We start from the raw sequence: 16,959 nt of genomic DNA on the forward strand, positions 1-16,959 counted from the left end.
AAGCAGAGAATCAAGAGGAAGAATGGAAGGAAGTTTAGGTATTCCTATCATGTGAAAGGATAAGGAAGCATACCACAGGCACGAGGAAAGGAGAAAATTTTGGGAACTATCCTTGTGGAAAACGGCAATGAGAAATGAGAAAAAGGGGCACTGATGATCAAATGTCATGGTTCTGTGGCTTTAAATTCAGCAATAATCTTCAGATCTGGAGTTGGAGTGAACAAAGCAGAGTGTAAAATGTACCCAGAGCTTAAAATTTACAAAGAGGGTATGAATGAAGGGAAGCCAGGTACATACAGGACTATAATGCTGGTTGCACAACTAAATTGACAAAATACATATTTTTTTGTTTACTCTATTGTATATATCAATTGCTATATTCTTCACCTTTTTATTAATATATGAGCATATCAGTTCAACTAGTTTCCATAATCATTTGGGTTATTAGTAATTTTTTATTATTATAAATAATGCAGAGACGAGCATCCTCATAGCCAAAGCTCTGCACTTATCCTCAACAGATAAGAGTTCCTTTTAGTCCAGTAAGACCTTTTTGGCTGAAACTTAGCCAAGTTACTCTACCTGCTCTGCTTCCACGGATGACTAAGTCAGATTCTGTGCAACCTTCAACAAAATAGGCCCTTCTTCCTCTAAGCCTCCTACTTCTACCACTGCAACCCCTTCCTTCTCCTCAGCCCCCTAAACCCCCTCTATCCTTGAACCTAATCCCAGAGCTGGGGGCCAGAGACTCCAAGGCAAGCCTTCAAGGGCAGAAATGCTTCCAGAGCCACAGAATGAGGATGGAAAGAGGAAGAGGACAGCACTGAAGAATATGCCAGAGGAAGAAATTGCTGCATTGTGTATCAGTGGATAGCATTTCTTGTCTTTTTTCCTCCCTTTCTGTTCACTCAAAGGGAGCAAGAAAAGGGGAGAAAATTAGACTTTTGTTTTTGCCAAATCAAGTCGCTGTTTGTATAACTTTTCCTTTTTTACGATAAAAAAAAATTGCCTTCTCACGAGAGGTGAAATTCTTTATGGTTAAGGTTAGAAATCTTTATGCACTTCTTAAGATTCTCTTCTTATGACAAATTCCTAGGAGTGTTAGATCAAGAGATAGACACATTTTCAAGGCTTTTAATACAGATTGACGCAAACTGTTCTCCAGAAAAGTTGTAGCAATTCACAACAATTCACAATTCCTGGGATGGCATGAAAGTTCTTAGAAGACAAACACCATGCCTGTTCACTTTTGTATCCCCATAGTCTAGAACAATATTGTTTCCAATATACATCTGTAGAATTATACAGTACTTCTTTTTTAATCAGAAGAGCACAATATCTTGTAAAGAACTTTGTAATTAGGACCCAATGGCATAATTTATGATTTAAATCACATTTCACAAGAATTGCCAGTAACAAACTATTTATTACCAATATATATCAGACACCATATTTTTGATTATGCTTCACACATCATTTGCCATAAAAATTATGAGCTTTTCATCACCATTTAAAGAATAAATCCAAGATTTGGTGGCAAAAGGCCCATATTTGCTATAAATTATAGTTCTAACATAAGATAAATTAGGTAGTGTCCTAAGGAATTGTCAAGCCTTTTAGAACTTCCAAGGGATCACTGCATATTCTTTCTAAAAGACTATTCAAAATTAAATTTATAAGAATAAACAACAAAAGAATATACATAAGAAACTACTCAGTCCGTCTATCTGATCAATCTTTACTAAGTACTACATATATCATAAGGCACTCCATATTACTTTATCAATTGACTCCTTTATAGTTTTTTTAATACTACGCTTTCTTCTAATTCAATGTTCCATCTTCTATTTCTCAGATACCACCTAAAGAGAAGCTGCAGCATCTAAACATGGTTATGTAGCTTAATTCAGCAATAACAGCTGTGTGTAGCCTACAGCAGAAAAAACTGGTCTGTGACCTTTAAAATGTTATTCCTCACTCCAGAGCCCAGTTTCTTCATCTTCAAATTGAAGGAGACAAACTAGATCAATGGTTTTCAGACTATACTCCATCCAGGGAGGCACCTCAGGAACAACCGCATAGAATAAAGTGAGAACCAGGCAGGTAGGGCTGCCAGAATGGTCCCCAGCTTTGCTTTAACCAAATTAACCAAACTAATATTATAGAGCCCTGTACTAAGATAAAATTGTATTTAAAATTCAAGAAACCTCTATGATGTAGGTACCATTATTATCCTGAGTTTACAGATGAGGGAATTGGAGCTTAGTGGCTACATAGCTAAGAAACAGAGCCAGGTTAAAGTCCAGGTAGTTGGACTCCAGATTTGGGGTTCTTAATTACCAGCTCTCATCAAAGCACCATCATTTTTAGCTGTTTTATATATGGGTCATTCCTGTAATGTTTCACTTAGCAAATATTCTCGTTTAAAAAAAAATAGCACTGGTCAAAAAGAAACAAAAAGATGATATCAAAGGCCTCTTTTCCAGCTCTAAAAATTCTGTAACCCTAAAATCCTATTTTAAATAGAAGTGGTATAGAATATCACAAAAGATACAAAAAATACAGGTCCCGGGCTTCCCTGGTGGCGCAGTGGTTGAGAGTCCGCCTGCCGATGCAGGGGACACGGGTTAGTGCCCCGGTCCGGGAAGATCCCACATGCCGCAGAGCGGCCGGGCCCATGAGCCATGGCCGCTGAGCCTGCGCATCCGGAGCCTGTGCTCCGCAACGGGACAGGCCACAATAGTGAGAGGCCCGCGTACCGCAAAAAAAAAATACAGGTCCCATTACTGAAAAGGTTTTTAAATGAAAGTCATTTCATTATCTTATGACCCATTCATTGCATCTGTAGACTTTAGGGCCCTCTCTTTTATGGGGAAAAAAGGAGCCAAATCTTAAACATCTGAAGGTAACTATTGAAATCAGTAAGATAGCTGCTCAGAAAAGAATCTCAATCTCTTCAAAACACTGCTACTTAAATTAAAATTAATTCATGCAGACCAGTGCCACCATATATTCTTGGTCATCAACCTTATCTGGGCCCTCTGCCTGGCAATGTTACTATGACATCCTTGTTGGCACTCTCACTCACTCTCCACAGCAACTATTTCCAATACCCCCTTCTGACATTTTTCAAACTGCCAACATAGTCTGCTCCTTACTCTCAGAAGAAAGCCTCACTTCTTACTTTGCAATGAAAACTGAAGCCATCAGAAAAGAACTGCTTCCCCTTCCTGATATCCAACACAGAAATTCCCACCCCTGCTCTATCACAGTAGAAGCTGCTGCAGGTCCTTCCTCCTGGATCTGATCCCTTCGTCTGGACTCTGGATTCCATCCTCTCAAATCTAGTCAAACACTTCATTCTGTAATCACCTCTCAGTAACGTTTCCAACCTCTCCCACCTCTCCCTTTTCCTGGGCTCCTTCCCGTCAACTTTAAAACATGTTTGAAGCTCTCCCAATTTTAATGAAACCCAAAATTAAAAATCCATTATCCCACCTTTCACTCCAGCTAATTCCTCATCTCCCATACACACCTCAACTACTGTACCTGTATCCTGGCTTCTGCACTCACCAAAATTACCAACAAATACTTTTCATGCTTACTTCTTCTCTCAAAATGTTTGAAATTACTGACTAGTCCATTCTTACTTCCATTGCTTAATTTATAATTTATCATCTATATAAAAATGACAGATATACAGACAGAGATAGAGGTATCAAATCTCTCTCCTAAGTGCTAGACCTATATAATTAGGTTACACCTGCATATCCAATTGCTTAACTTGACTCATCAATCACTCACCAACTCAGCAAATCCAAATCTTAACTCATCTTTCCGTTGATCCTCCAGTCCCCTCCCATACTGCTTCTCTGGAGTTCTTCAGGGGATGCACCATCCCCTAACAAGTTGCCCAAACCATGATCTGAGAGTCATATCTGGGTTTTTTCCTCAACTCTCACAGCCAATCAACCACTAAAGCTGTAACAATTCTTCCTTCTAAATATAGTATCTCCTAACTCCACTCACTTCTTTCCATCTTTAATTCCACTACCTAGTGCAGGCCATTAACCCTCTCTTATTACTCCAACTGACTCCCAAACCAACTTTGCTCCCATCCAATCCACTTCTCTCAGTGATCTTTAAATGATAAAAATCCAACGTTATTCTCCTGCTCAAACAAGTCAACTGCTTCCTGCCTCCTTAGGATATGGTAAACTAGACTCCTTAGATTGGCTTACCAGGCATTTATTCTATGGCCTGATCTACCTCCCTAGCCGTATATCTTTTGCTCTATTTATAACTTACTTTCGGATACTTGAACTTGCCCTGCTCTTTCTGACCTTTAGCCTGTCCTCACATTGTTCCCTCTGACTTAAGGACCTCTTCCTCTATTATCAGATTAGCTTCCAATCACCCTTAGATTTTCTGCTTAAATGCCAACCCCTCCAAGAAACTTTAGTACAGTGCTGTGGTAAAGAGTACAGGCGCTAGAGCTCCCCTGCCTGTTCTTGTTTTTTGTTTTTGTTTTTAAATTTTCTGGCTGCACTGTGCGGCCTGCAGGATCTTAGTTCCCCAACCAATGATCAATCCTGGGTCCGGGCAGTGAAAGTGCAGAGTCTGATCCACTGGACAGCCAGGGAATTCCTGCCTGGGTTTAAATCCCACCTCCACCATTACTTCTTTGTGCCTCAGTTCCCAGATCATAAAATGTAGATGATGATAACAACAGTAATAATCTCAGAGTTGTTGGGAAGGATTAAATTAGTAATTGTAAAATGAAGCTCTTGGGATAGTTCCTGGAACATAATAAATGCTCAGTAAAAGTTAGCATGAAAGCTTCCTGGATCTCCTCCAACTGGTTAACTTTCCTAGCACCAACACAGTACCCTGAATCGACTTCATTACAGCACTTGACTACACGCACCTGATTACTTTGTCTTCCCTTCTTGATTTTGAGTACAGAGGTCATGTCTGGTCTTCTTACTGCCACAACCCCAGCTTCTACTTCAATGTCTAGCACAGAGTAGATGTCTAATAAATGAGTTGAAAATTGCTTCTAAAAACTTCTTCATCAAAAGGATAACAAGCCACAGATTGGGAGAAAATATTTGCAAAAACAATATCTGATAAAGGACTGTTATCTAAAATACACAAAGAACTCTTAAAACTCAACAATAAGAAACAAACTGATTTAAATATGGGCAAAAGTTCTGAATAGACACCTCACCAAAGAAAATATACAGACGGTAAATAAGCACACGTAAAGATGCTCTACATCATATGTCATTAGGGAACTGCAAATTAAAACAAGAATGAGATACCACTACACATCTATTAGAATAGTGAAAATCCAAAACACTGACAACACCAAATGTTGGTGAGGATATGAAGTAATGGGAACTCTGGTGTAAATTCAAAATGGTACAGCCACTTTGGAAGACAGTTTGGCGTTTTCTCGCAAAACTAAACATACTCTTGCCATACAATCCAGCAGTCACACTCTTTGGTATTTACCCAAATGAGTTGAAAACTTACATCCACACAATGGGACTTCCCTGGTGGTCCAGCAGTTAAGACTCTTCTGGACTTCCACTGTAGGGGGATGGGTTCCATCCCTGGTCAGGGAACTAAGATCCCACATGCTGTGTGGTGTGGCCAAAACAAAACTTACATCCACACAAAAACCTGCACACGGATATCTATGAAAGCTTTATTCATAATTGCCAAAACTTAGTAGCAATCAAAACGTCCTTCAGGGGACTTCCCTGGTGGCACAGTGGTTAAGACTCCGCACTCCCAACACGGGGGCCCAGGTTTGATCCCTAGTCAGGGAACTAGATCCCACATGCATGCCGCAACTAAAAGTTCGCATGCCACAACTAAGGAGTCCGCAAGCCGCAACTAAGGAGCCTGACTGCTGCAACTAAGGAGCCCTCAAGCCACAACTAAGGAGCCCTCGAGCCACAATGAGGGAGCCCGTCAGCCACAACTAAGGTCCAGTGCAACCTACTTAATTAAAAAAAAAAAAAGTCCAGTAGGTGAACGGATAAACTGTGGTACCACTCAGCAAATGGAGTACTAGTCAATGCTTTAAAATAAAAAAAAGAGCCATCAGACCATGAAAAGGCATGGAGGAACTGTAAATGCATATTACTAAGTGAAAGAAGACAGTCTGAAAATGCTACATACTATACGGTTTGACCAATGTGACATGCTGGAAAGGAAGAGCTATGGAGACAGGAAAAAGATCAGTAGTTGCCAGAGGTTGGCAGGGAAAGGGAAGAGCACAGAGGATTTTAGGGCAATTAAACTATTCTGTATACTATAACAGTGGATACTTATCACCGTACATTTGTCAAAACCCACAGAATGTATAACACCAAGAGTGAACACTAATGTAAACTATGGATTTTGGATGATAATGATGTGTCACTGTAGGTTTTTCAATTGTAACAAATGTACCACTCTGGTGCAGGACGTTGATAGTGAGGGAGGGAAGAAGGGGTAATATGGGAATGCTCTGTACTTTCTGCTCAATTTTGCTATGAACCTAGAACTGCTCCAAAAAATAAAGTCTATTTTTAAAAAATCTTCTGTTGCTTTAAAAACATCCTTTTAAACTTCTACTTTATACACTGAGCTATAAAAAAACAATTTTAAGACTCTAGATTAGTTACTCCTCAAGGTTATTCATTTGAACCACAGAAAATGATGCAAATAACTGTTTTCTTGATTCTCCTGAGAATGAACATAGCTAGGACCATTCCAGATTCACAGGTAAGAAGTTATTTAATTACATACAGTGAATGCTTAAGGATTATAAATGTTTGTTGCCACCTTACACTTAGATCTTCCTTTTGTGTGTGTGGGTGTGCAAGAAGTTTATTGGGGAGTACTCTTGAGAACGACACTCAGGAGGCATCAAGGAAATAGAACTAGGCAGTGGAAGAAGCTGAACTGCAATATTGCAGTGCAGTCACTACAAAGCTCTCGGCTGATCTCACAAGGAACCCTGGAACTAGGATGGCCCTTCAGAGTTGTCCAGAACTGAAGCAAGGGGGCCACAGACTTTGGGTGGTTTTTTGGGTTTTTTTTAAGAATAATCAAACTAACATGACTGACGCATTCTTTTATTTCTAATTCAACCCTGGAAATAACGCCATGTTTTAAAAAAAAAAGCAAGATATGATCAAATAAGAACACATACAATATGTACAGAATTAAAACAATGGTAAACAGGTGATTTAAGATAGCCAAAACTCAAAAATGAAGTGGCCTTCTTATCTAAAGAAAATCCTTCACCCTTACTATTACTCCATCAGCCAATAACAACAGTGGTAAAGCACCTTAGTTTACAAAGTAATTTCACAGGTTTCTCTAGCCCATTAACTAGATTAATCCTCTCCCCAATTACATATTCCCCAAACACCCTATACACCTTTCCGTCACAATGATCACACTTAAAATAATGTGTTCAATATTTGTCTCTCCCAGTCTGTTTGCACCATGTGGGCAGGGATTCGGTCTGTCTCATCCTCCACTGTGAACTCAGTATCTATCTTTGAGCGTGACACATAGTGGGCATTCAATGAATGTTTAGCGACTAACTGAAAAGTTTCCCCCTAAATGATCAAAATCTAAAACAGCAACCGTTTTTCTCTCATTGATAACTTAATTATCTAAGCAGTTAATATGTGTATCTACCAAGAACAGTACGCAAACTTGCTAAATCACTAAAGAAATACCCCATCATACTTTTACAGAACTTATCTAGACTACTAACTAGACTTAGTTCCCATCAGTAAAATGTGAAGTTTTCTTCTGCATACCTGCCACATATCCTTGTTAAGTTGACTGGCCTTAATTAGACAGCATTCTTGAAGATAGGATTAAAGGGGTCATCATCCTCTCTCCACCCTTTCCGAGCCAGACTTCTTGAAAACAACGTCCTTAAGCATAAACTCTGCTGCCTCACCTCACTCTTTCCCCTTTACTCACAGCAAACCAGCTTTCACTTCCACTACAACACTGAATCCAGTCTCTTCAAAGTCACCAACAACCTGGGATAGCTAAGTCCAGTGAACACATTTTGGTCCTTTTCTTATTCAACCTTAACAGTTTTGACACTGTTTTTGCTTTTCAGTGTTTTTAGGAGCAACAAAGGAGATTCACTGCTCAGGCGCTCCTGCTGTGCCTTTAACCGTATGTTCAGGTAGCAAACTACCACAGGTGTTAGAAGGAAAAAAAAAGTTGGACTCTAACTCCCTACTGTACAAACCCACTCAAAACCTAAAGTAGTAAGAATAAGTTTAATCTACCTCCCCCACTTCTGAAAACTAAGTGGGGTAATGGTAAGGGGGTGGGGGTCGTTTTGCTTAACTCAAAAATTAAAAAGCAGGAACAAACTATAAAATCTTTCCAACTTCTACCGAAAAAGATAAATATATAATTAAAGTTACCCATCCCTATTTTAACATATATTTTGTAATTTAAAAATGTATATTACATTTCTGTACTTTAACCTCCTTAGTAATAAAATATGATAGCTTTTAATCATGACTAGAAATGTCATATGACATTGATTATATTATTAAAAACACAGTCAATTTACTTCACTTTAAAAACAGACAAGACCCTTAAGTAGACACGTTGGCAGGAAGCATAATTTTACGGAATTCCCCTTATGCAATAAATGTTTTAGTACCACATCAAACTTGGCTTTCTTCTTTCAAAAGAAATTAAAATTTGCATGTGAATTACAGAGTTCAATCTCATTCATCAATGATAGACCGGGGACTCTGAAAAATGTCATGTTCCTTCATACCAGTTTCATAGCTTCTGAATCAAGGTAGATATGCCTCCTGTCTGGCAATGAATATAGTAACAGGAAGACTCAAATAACCTTGAAAAGTGTTGCTTCACTCTCCATGTAAAACATCTCTTTGGTATCTTTGTCAACAAATCAATTTCAAATGCAAATGAGTAAAATAATACTAATAATTCAAATCAATAACCCTGCAAGAACGTTAACTACCTATTTTCCTCTTATTGTGTTCCCCAGCTCTTTACTGTAGGTGGAAAACACTTTCATTAACAGATAACATTGAGGACCACCCCCCCCCACCAAGAGACTTTGCTCAAGGCCACAGATAAATCAAAATGAAAATGGAATTTAGATACCAAATGCGAGTCATTTAACTTACATTCTAACAGTTTAAGGTATCTCTTTTATTTTCACTAGTTGCAATAAATGTACCGTCTTAACCATTTTTAAATGTACAGTTTAATAGTGTTAGACATTCTAACAGTTTAAGGTATCTTTTCACTAGTTGCAATAAATTTACCATCTTAATCATTTTTAAATGTACAGTTTAATAGTGTTAGCTATATTCACATTATGATGTTAACAGTTTAATCTTTTTAATCTTTTAATAGATAAATCTATTATTAAAAATGTGGTTTTGTAGAAACATATCTTCCTGAATTTATTAGCTACAGAACAATTTATTTAAATTGCAAGAGTGGGGATTCAGATAACTCATTTTGACTTTACGGTATCATAAATATAAGTAAACAGGAGCCAGACTGAGGGACTTGCACTTTAGAAATCTGGGACAACTTGAGCACCAAAACATTTAAGAGTAGTAATGGATGAAGTAACCTACTGAATGAAGTAAGGATACATGAGTCCATAAATAAATACATCAATAAGCAAGAAGAAAATGTTCTTTCTTATAATTATACAAAGCTAATAAAAGTAGAAGGAATGGACTTCTCTGGTGGCGCAGTGGTTAAGAATCCGCCTGCCAGGGGACACAGGTTTGAGCCCTTGTCTGGGAAGATCCCACATGCCGTGGAGCAACTAAGCCCGTGCGCCACAACTACTGAGCCTGCGCTCTAGAGCCCACGAGCCACAACTACTGAGCCCACGTCCCACAACTACTGAAGCCCGCATGCCTAGAGCCCAAGCTCTGCAACAAGAGAAGCCACCGCAATGAGAAGCCCGCTCATGAAAACGAAGAGCAGCCCCCGCTCGCCACAACTAGAGAAAGACCGCGTGCAGCAACGAAGACCCAACGCAGCCAAAAATAAAATAAAATTGATTAATTTTTTAAAAAGTAGAAGGAATGATGAAATTAGAAAAATCGCTATTTTACATCACAGTACTCATTTCTCAGGCAAGAATCATCAACAGATAAGGCTAATGGGTGAAAGTCTGATGAGAAACAGAAGGGTTATAGTTTCAATGTGTCTCTCCACAAATTAGTTAAAAATCAGGAACAGATGAGTAGTAATTTGATAGTGGAGAAACCTGCTGAACACTTTAGCCAAGTAATTAACATCACCAATAACGGGATAAACCAACATTATGAGCCTCCTAATATGATGCACTGAGAACACAATACCACTTCTGTGATACTCCTGCCAGTACGTAACCTGAAACTAATCAGAGGAAACACCAGACAAACCTAAATCGGGGGACAGTCAACAAAATAGAAGGCCTGTACTCTTCAAAAATGCCAGTGCCATCAAAGCCAAAGAAAGGCTGAGGAGTTTTCTAACAAAGACTGAAGAGACATGAGAACTAAATGCAAGGCATGATCCCAGAGTGTCCTAGACCAGAATAAGAAATACTGCTACAGATGCAAACTATTACATAGAGAATGGATAAACAACAAGGTCCTATTGTAGAGCACAGGGAACTGTATTCAGTGTCCTGATAAACCATAATGGAAAAGAATATAAAAAAGAATGTGTACACACACATATATAAATGAATCACTTTGCTGTACTGCAGAAATTAACACACTGTAAATCAACTATACTTCAACTAAAAAACAACAATAAAAAATACTGCTACAAATGAGTAACAATTGGTAATACTTGAGTAATATCTACAGATCATAGTATTGTATCATTGTTAAACTTGCTGATTTTGCCAATTATACTGTGATAATGAAAGATGAACCTCCTTGTTCATAGAACATATACTGAATTATTTAGGAGTATAGAGCATGTCTGCAACATACATATTATATCAGAAAAATAACATGTATATATGAGGAGAGAAAGCAAATGTGCCAAACTGTTAATAGCCGGTGAAACTCAGCAAAGGGTTTTGAGAATTCTTTGTACTATTCTTGCAACTTTTCTGTAAGCTTGAAATTTCTAAATTTTTAAAGTTAAATATGTATGTGTATTTACGTATCCATTTTACAAGTGTTCCCGCTGTTTTCCTATACCCTTGAAATTCAAATCTCTCAAATGTTCTTAATGACTTTAGAGGAGCTACTCTACTTAGCATGACTTCAAACTCTGAAAATAAAGTCAAGGTCAAAGTCTTTGGCAAACCACAGCAAAGATTTGGAAATACTGCCTATGTATATTGGCAGTGTTTATAATGACTTAAGCTAGTCATTCCATTTTTTTCTGTTAGTGCTACAAAATAACTGAGTCCTAAATTCCCCCTCCACAACTATTTCACTTATGCCAGACTTCTAACCTGTCCACATAACTACCTTCCAATTACTGTATAGGTAAGAATCTGGCTCTGATACCTGGAACGTTCCCAAATCCATGACTTTAACTTGTTTATGTCTGAGTCATCTGAGGAAAATTTCTGGGGAAGACTGAACACTGACCTGAAGGATGTGGGTTTGAACTTTGAGTGTATGGGGGGGGCGGGGTTGGGATTTTTTTTTTTTAAGGGAACAAGAATACATAAGAAAAGGGCCTACAGATATCTAGAAATACTGCCAACTATGTTTCAGGGAGAAAATCCCAGCGGTGGGTATGAAAACATGCATGCACAAGAAAAATTGTAGAAAAAGTACAAAATGTCAGGAAAGTTTCTGACCCAAGTTTAGCAATCTTGTCACTTAACCATCAGAATATCTACAGAATCTACAATATAAATTGTTACTTGACTTGTAATTGGTCAATCTCCAAATACTACTGTCCCATAGCATTAGGACAAACACATATTTTCTATCAGTCTTTCTCACAATAGCAAAATGTGGTAAACTTATGATTTGTAACTAATGAAAGCATCAAAAACTTACCGCTACCAATATCGTTCCCTAGCTATTTAACCAGTAATCTGCTGGTTTAAAAGCAGGTCAGCTTGCAGTAAAAAGACGCCTGCCTTTCAAAATTGGCTACAGCTGTCAGCACAATCACCTAAACGCAGCACTGCCCCATTAGCCAGAGAGCAGAGCAAGTTTCCAAAACCACATTGCCCCTCGCTCGCCCCAGCACTTGACAGTGAGTGGATTCGAAGAACCGCAATGCATCCAGGGAAAATGTTTAATTCTTCCAGAAACGTCACCTTCCAAGCTGAATTCAGGTTTTAAACTTTTTCCAAGAGGACATGCCGGCGGCGACATTTTCCTCCCTCGGGTAAAGATTCCCCGGGGACTCAGCTGCTCGCTCCCCGTCAAAGGTGGAGAAACTGGCGGCCTGTCAGTGCTGGAGGCTGGGAGAGGGGCTGGGAAGAAGACGGGGAAGAGGAGGGGCAGCGGGAGCGCAGGTTCAGTACCCTGACCTCTGACCTCGACCCCCACCTGGCGGCCCGAAAGGAGGCAAGGGCAGGCCCCAGAACTTTGAGCCCGAGCCCCAGGCCGGGCTGGGCCTGCCAGCGCGAGGGCCAATCAGGTCCGGGGGTGGCGGTGACCTTCGCCCAGACCTTCACAGGGACAGCAGATCGAGGCTGGACCGTCACCGGGCTCGACCCTTCCCGCCCGGACTCACCGCCCGCCGGAACTGCCCAGGAGCCACCGCTCGGAACATGGTCACGGCACCCGTTCGCTTCACACTAGCCGCGAACGTACCCAACTGCACCGCCTCCGCGAGTCACCGTAACGCTCGCGAGACTCGGGAACGAGAGCGGACTCCCCGGCGAGGAGAGCAAGCCCGCGGTTTCTGCCTGCCCATTGGGCGGTCGCGCAGCCAATGGGGCCGGCGGAAAGTTAGGGGCTGGACTTGGGAGTGGGGCAAAGGTGAGGCTTTTAACTAGGAGACGTAGGGGGAAGCCAGGCTAAAGAAAGGCACGGGCAAAGCGGTCAAACTGCCGCTGACCGTAGCCCAGACTGTCTGCCAGCCCCAGTGTGCAACGCTTGTTAGACTGAACTTTCCCACTGAGCTGATGACGTCACTGTCCTGGCTTCCCAGACCTCTGGACGAAGTTCACCTCTCTCACTCTAATCATTCTTCTGCCTGTTCATTTGCTCACGGATATCAATGTTAACCCCTGCAATGTGCTAAATACATTTTCCAGGTCAGGGGAATATAATAAAAGTATGCATAAAATGTTGACCTCACCAAACTCTGGAGGAAACATACGAGTAAACCTATCATTACTATTATGGGAGGAGGGATTCCTGGAATTGGTGATATTTGAGCTGGGTTCTAGAAGGAGGAACCTCCGGAGCACAAACAGGGAAGGAACATGACAGGAAGGTCCAAGGACAAGGGGCAGGATGCTGTGTGCTGCCCGTAGAAGGACGCAGATTGGGAAAGGTCTTGAATGGGGGAGTAACATGCGGCCCCACCCTAGCCCTCTTCTCTCCCCACTCTTCCTATCCCGGGACAGGCCCACCCACACCCTGGCTTCAGTGCTCTTGACTGCCAAATCTCTTCTGACCTTTGGATCAGCTTATCCACCTGCCTACTGGGCATCTTCTCAGGATGTTCCTCAACACCTCAGACCCACATATCCACAACTGACTGGGCGTTCCCTTCCAGACTTTATTCTCCTCCTGTATGCCCTTTCTCAGGGAATGCTTTCCACCTCCACCCAGCTGCTCAAGCCAAAAACCTGGGGGTCATACTTGACTTGTTTCTTCCTTTCTTCCCTATCCTATGAGTCACTAAATTCTAGCGATTCCACTCCCAGAACAGCTCCCAAATCCATCCAGGACTCTCTACCACGCTCTGTGTTTGCACTGCTGCTGTTGCTTCTTTACTCTTCTCCCAGTTTCCAGTCTTCAATCCATCTCCCACTGCAACCAAAGGGCTCTTTCAAAAGAGCAAACTGGTAGTTACTCCCCTGTTGAATAACACTTCAATGGCTGCCCATTGATTTTAGGATAAAATGCAAACCCCTTAACGTGATGTAGAAGCCCTGTGTGAGCTGATCTCTTCCTTCCTCTTTTACCCCCTTTCCATCTCCCATGGCCATACAGAATTTCCTTCACATCCTCCAACGCCCTATTCCTTCTGCCTCCCCACTCTCTTCCCCCTCCCTCTCCCCTTTACTCCTTCAACTGTTTAATACTTATTCATTCTTGACATTTCAGCTTGGACTTTCCTCCCCCCAGTAACTCTGAATTAGACCTCTCCTCCACATGCCCCTATTTCTGCCTGTACTTCACCTGTATATAGCGGCAATTGCCACATTGGTTGTAATGGCCTGGTTACTCGTCTGTCTCACCCATCTGACTGTAAGACCCGTAAAGGCAGAGTCTATCCTACTTTTTTTATTAATGTGTCTTCACACCTTGCACAGTGCCTGGCTCACAGGAGGCATTCAATCAGTGTTTGTTGGAGGGATCCACAAATCAATGAGTGACTTGCTAAAGAGTCTGGACTTTAAGCAGGGGAGTGATACACTCAGAAATTGTCTCACTTCCCAATTTTGTAACCATCTACCTTTCGATCCTTGTCGAGTCTACCAACAAATCCCACTGGCTCTACCTTCAAAAGATGTCCAGAATCCAACAACTTCCACCAACATGTCTTCATTCCTCCACCACTACCACCTCCCCTCAGGCCCTTATCATCTCTCCCCTGGATCATGGAAGGAACCTCCTGACTGGTCTTTCTGTTTATACCTGTGCCTCCTGAAGTCTCCTCTCCAAACAGCAGACTGATTGTGTCCTCTGCTCAAAGCCCTCTTCTGCCACCGCCCGCTCCGTCACTATACCCCAACAGACCTCGCAGCTCCTTGTACACACCAGGCAGCTCCCATCTCTGGCCTTTGCACTCCTGTTGTTCCCTCTGCCTGAAATGCTCTCCCCTGGGGACCCACGTGCCTCTTTTTCTCACTTCATTCAGGTCTCTGTTCAAAAGCCACATTTTCAGAAAGCTCGACCTTGGCCACCCTACGTAAAAGAGTCCCCCTCCTTCCGCACTCTCAGTCGGCTCCTTTGACTTTCCTTCTTGGCATTTATTACCACCTGACAGGATGCACATTTCTATTCATTTGTGTTTCTTGCTAATCTCCCTGCACGGGAATGTAAATTCCCTGGAGCAAGAACTCTGAGCCAACAAACATTCGAAGGGCCCTGTGCTTGGCTTTTGCTCTTGCCTCTGTCTGGAATTCCCTTCCCCACTCAGCAGGCCTCTGTTCCACATTTAACACTCAGCTCACATGACATTTCTTCTGTGAGGCTTTCCCCGCCCCTCTAGGATGAACGAACCCTTTCCTCTTCTTCACTCTCCTGGTTCTGTGACCATAAATTGAGCATACGTTACATCCACTTAGACTATGTCTGCGCCCACGTGGTGGGCTGGGGCTCGGGACCCCCTCAGTGAGTCTGCATGTGGGAGGGGCCGTTTAGTATTCCATATATCACTGCATTTGCCTCCCAACCCAGTTTCCCAGTTGGACTCATAGTCCTATGGAAGTGGAAAGAAGAGGGAAGGGTGCTTTAAGTAAAAACTGAAAGGGGTATTTTACTAAAAACGATGTAAAAAAGTGGTCCACAAAGCCACCTCCTCCCCTGCCTCCCCACCCATGACAAAGCAGAACACAAAAGAGGAGAGGAGCTTCCCCACCCCCTCCCCACCTCCATCTCCCACTGGGCAGCTTTGGCACCACCCAGCCTCCGGTGAATCAGCAGCAGCTGTGCCCAGCAGAGGCGCAATGCCAACGGAGACAGGGTGGTTCCTGGCAGAGCTGAGACAGAGCCAAGGAAGAGGCAGAAACCTGCCCAGGTCTATGATAACTGACCAGACCTGCGCATGAGCACAGAGGGGACGCCCCTTGGGACTTCGCCGGGGAGTGGTGGGGAGTTCTGTATTCACATGCAGGTCAACAACCACCGAAATGTGTGTACGAAAACGTCTAACTTAGAGGGATTTCCCTGTAGATACTTGGGTGTCTGTTTTTCCCCCTCAGTTATGAGCTGCTCTGATGGCAAGACCCCGTGATTTTTATTATCTGGTTCATGTTTAGTGAGTGTTTGTAGAAATGTTTGTCCAAAGAGAAAGGGAGTAAGAGAGGGTGGGGAGAGGGAGGAAGGAGTTGCCACAGTCAAGCCCTGAAGACTTACTCCAGTCTCTTCGGAAAAACAGCTCACCTCACCTCTTTCCTCTTCACAGGCCAGTTTCAGGAGCAGTTTCTCCAGGATTCCTGGTGAAAACTTAAAAGAGGAGAGTTAGTGGGATGAACTACAGCCCCAGCTGCTGCAACTCTCTTGGGGGGCCACACTCCTTCCTCGTCAGCCATGCTAAGCTCCCCTTACCATCAGCTGGCACCTCCTCTGGGCTCAGTGGTTTATCTGCTGATCTGAGCCCTTGACCACCAGGCGCTTCTTAGACCAGAGTTGTTGTACTTGTCCATTTATCATCACAAGTGGGCAAGAGAGTACTGAGAAGCACCCAGGTGGATCACTCTTGGCCAGGATGATGTCTCCTCTTCGTCCCTGCATACAACGTGCCCAAAATGCCCAGGTGGCATCTGTAGCTAAATACTTCAGTGGGACTCTTACCGTGTCCTTTGGTGGAAGAGTCCCAGTTTGGAGTCAAAGACCTCTAACCCTGCAGAGCTCAGAGCTGTGAGGTCTGGAAGCCCAATCTCCTCAAGTGCTCACTGAGAGTGATGGTCAAGTAGGCCCCTCCTGCTTCCACCCTTTGGTTCCTGGATCCATGTATTCTTCCTGCTGGGGACACAGCACCATATAAAGGTCTTTGATTCAAGATGCACATGGCATCCTGGAGGATGAACCCCATCCT

At 42.3% G+C, this 16,959-nt stretch overlaps 1 protein-coding gene across 1 annotated transcript in view; it reads right to left on the reverse strand.

Moving 5' to 3' along the window:
* The window catches only part of ETFA (electron transfer flavoprotein subunit alpha), an 85,208-nt gene extending 72,332 nt beyond the window's left edge, over positions 1-12,876 (reverse strand). Inside the window, exon 1 of the mRNA XM_022580136.3 lies at positions 12,754-12,876. Coding sequence (XP_022435844.1) covers positions 12,754-12,792 — 39 coding nt within the window. The 5' untranslated portion in view covers positions 12,793-12,876. The remainder of the gene's footprint in view (positions 1-12,753) is intronic.
* Positions 12,877-16,959: the final 4,083 nt, after the last annotated feature.

The sequence above is a fragment of the Delphinapterus leucas genome, chromosome 2 (genome assembly GCF_059928025.1).
Source record: "Delphinapterus leucas isolate spDelLeu-1000000601 "Yukka" chromosome 2, BTC_Dleu_Yukka2, whole genome shotgun sequence".
Classification (NCBI taxonomy): domain Eukaryota; kingdom Metazoa; phylum Chordata; class Mammalia; order Artiodactyla; family Monodontidae; genus Delphinapterus; species Delphinapterus leucas.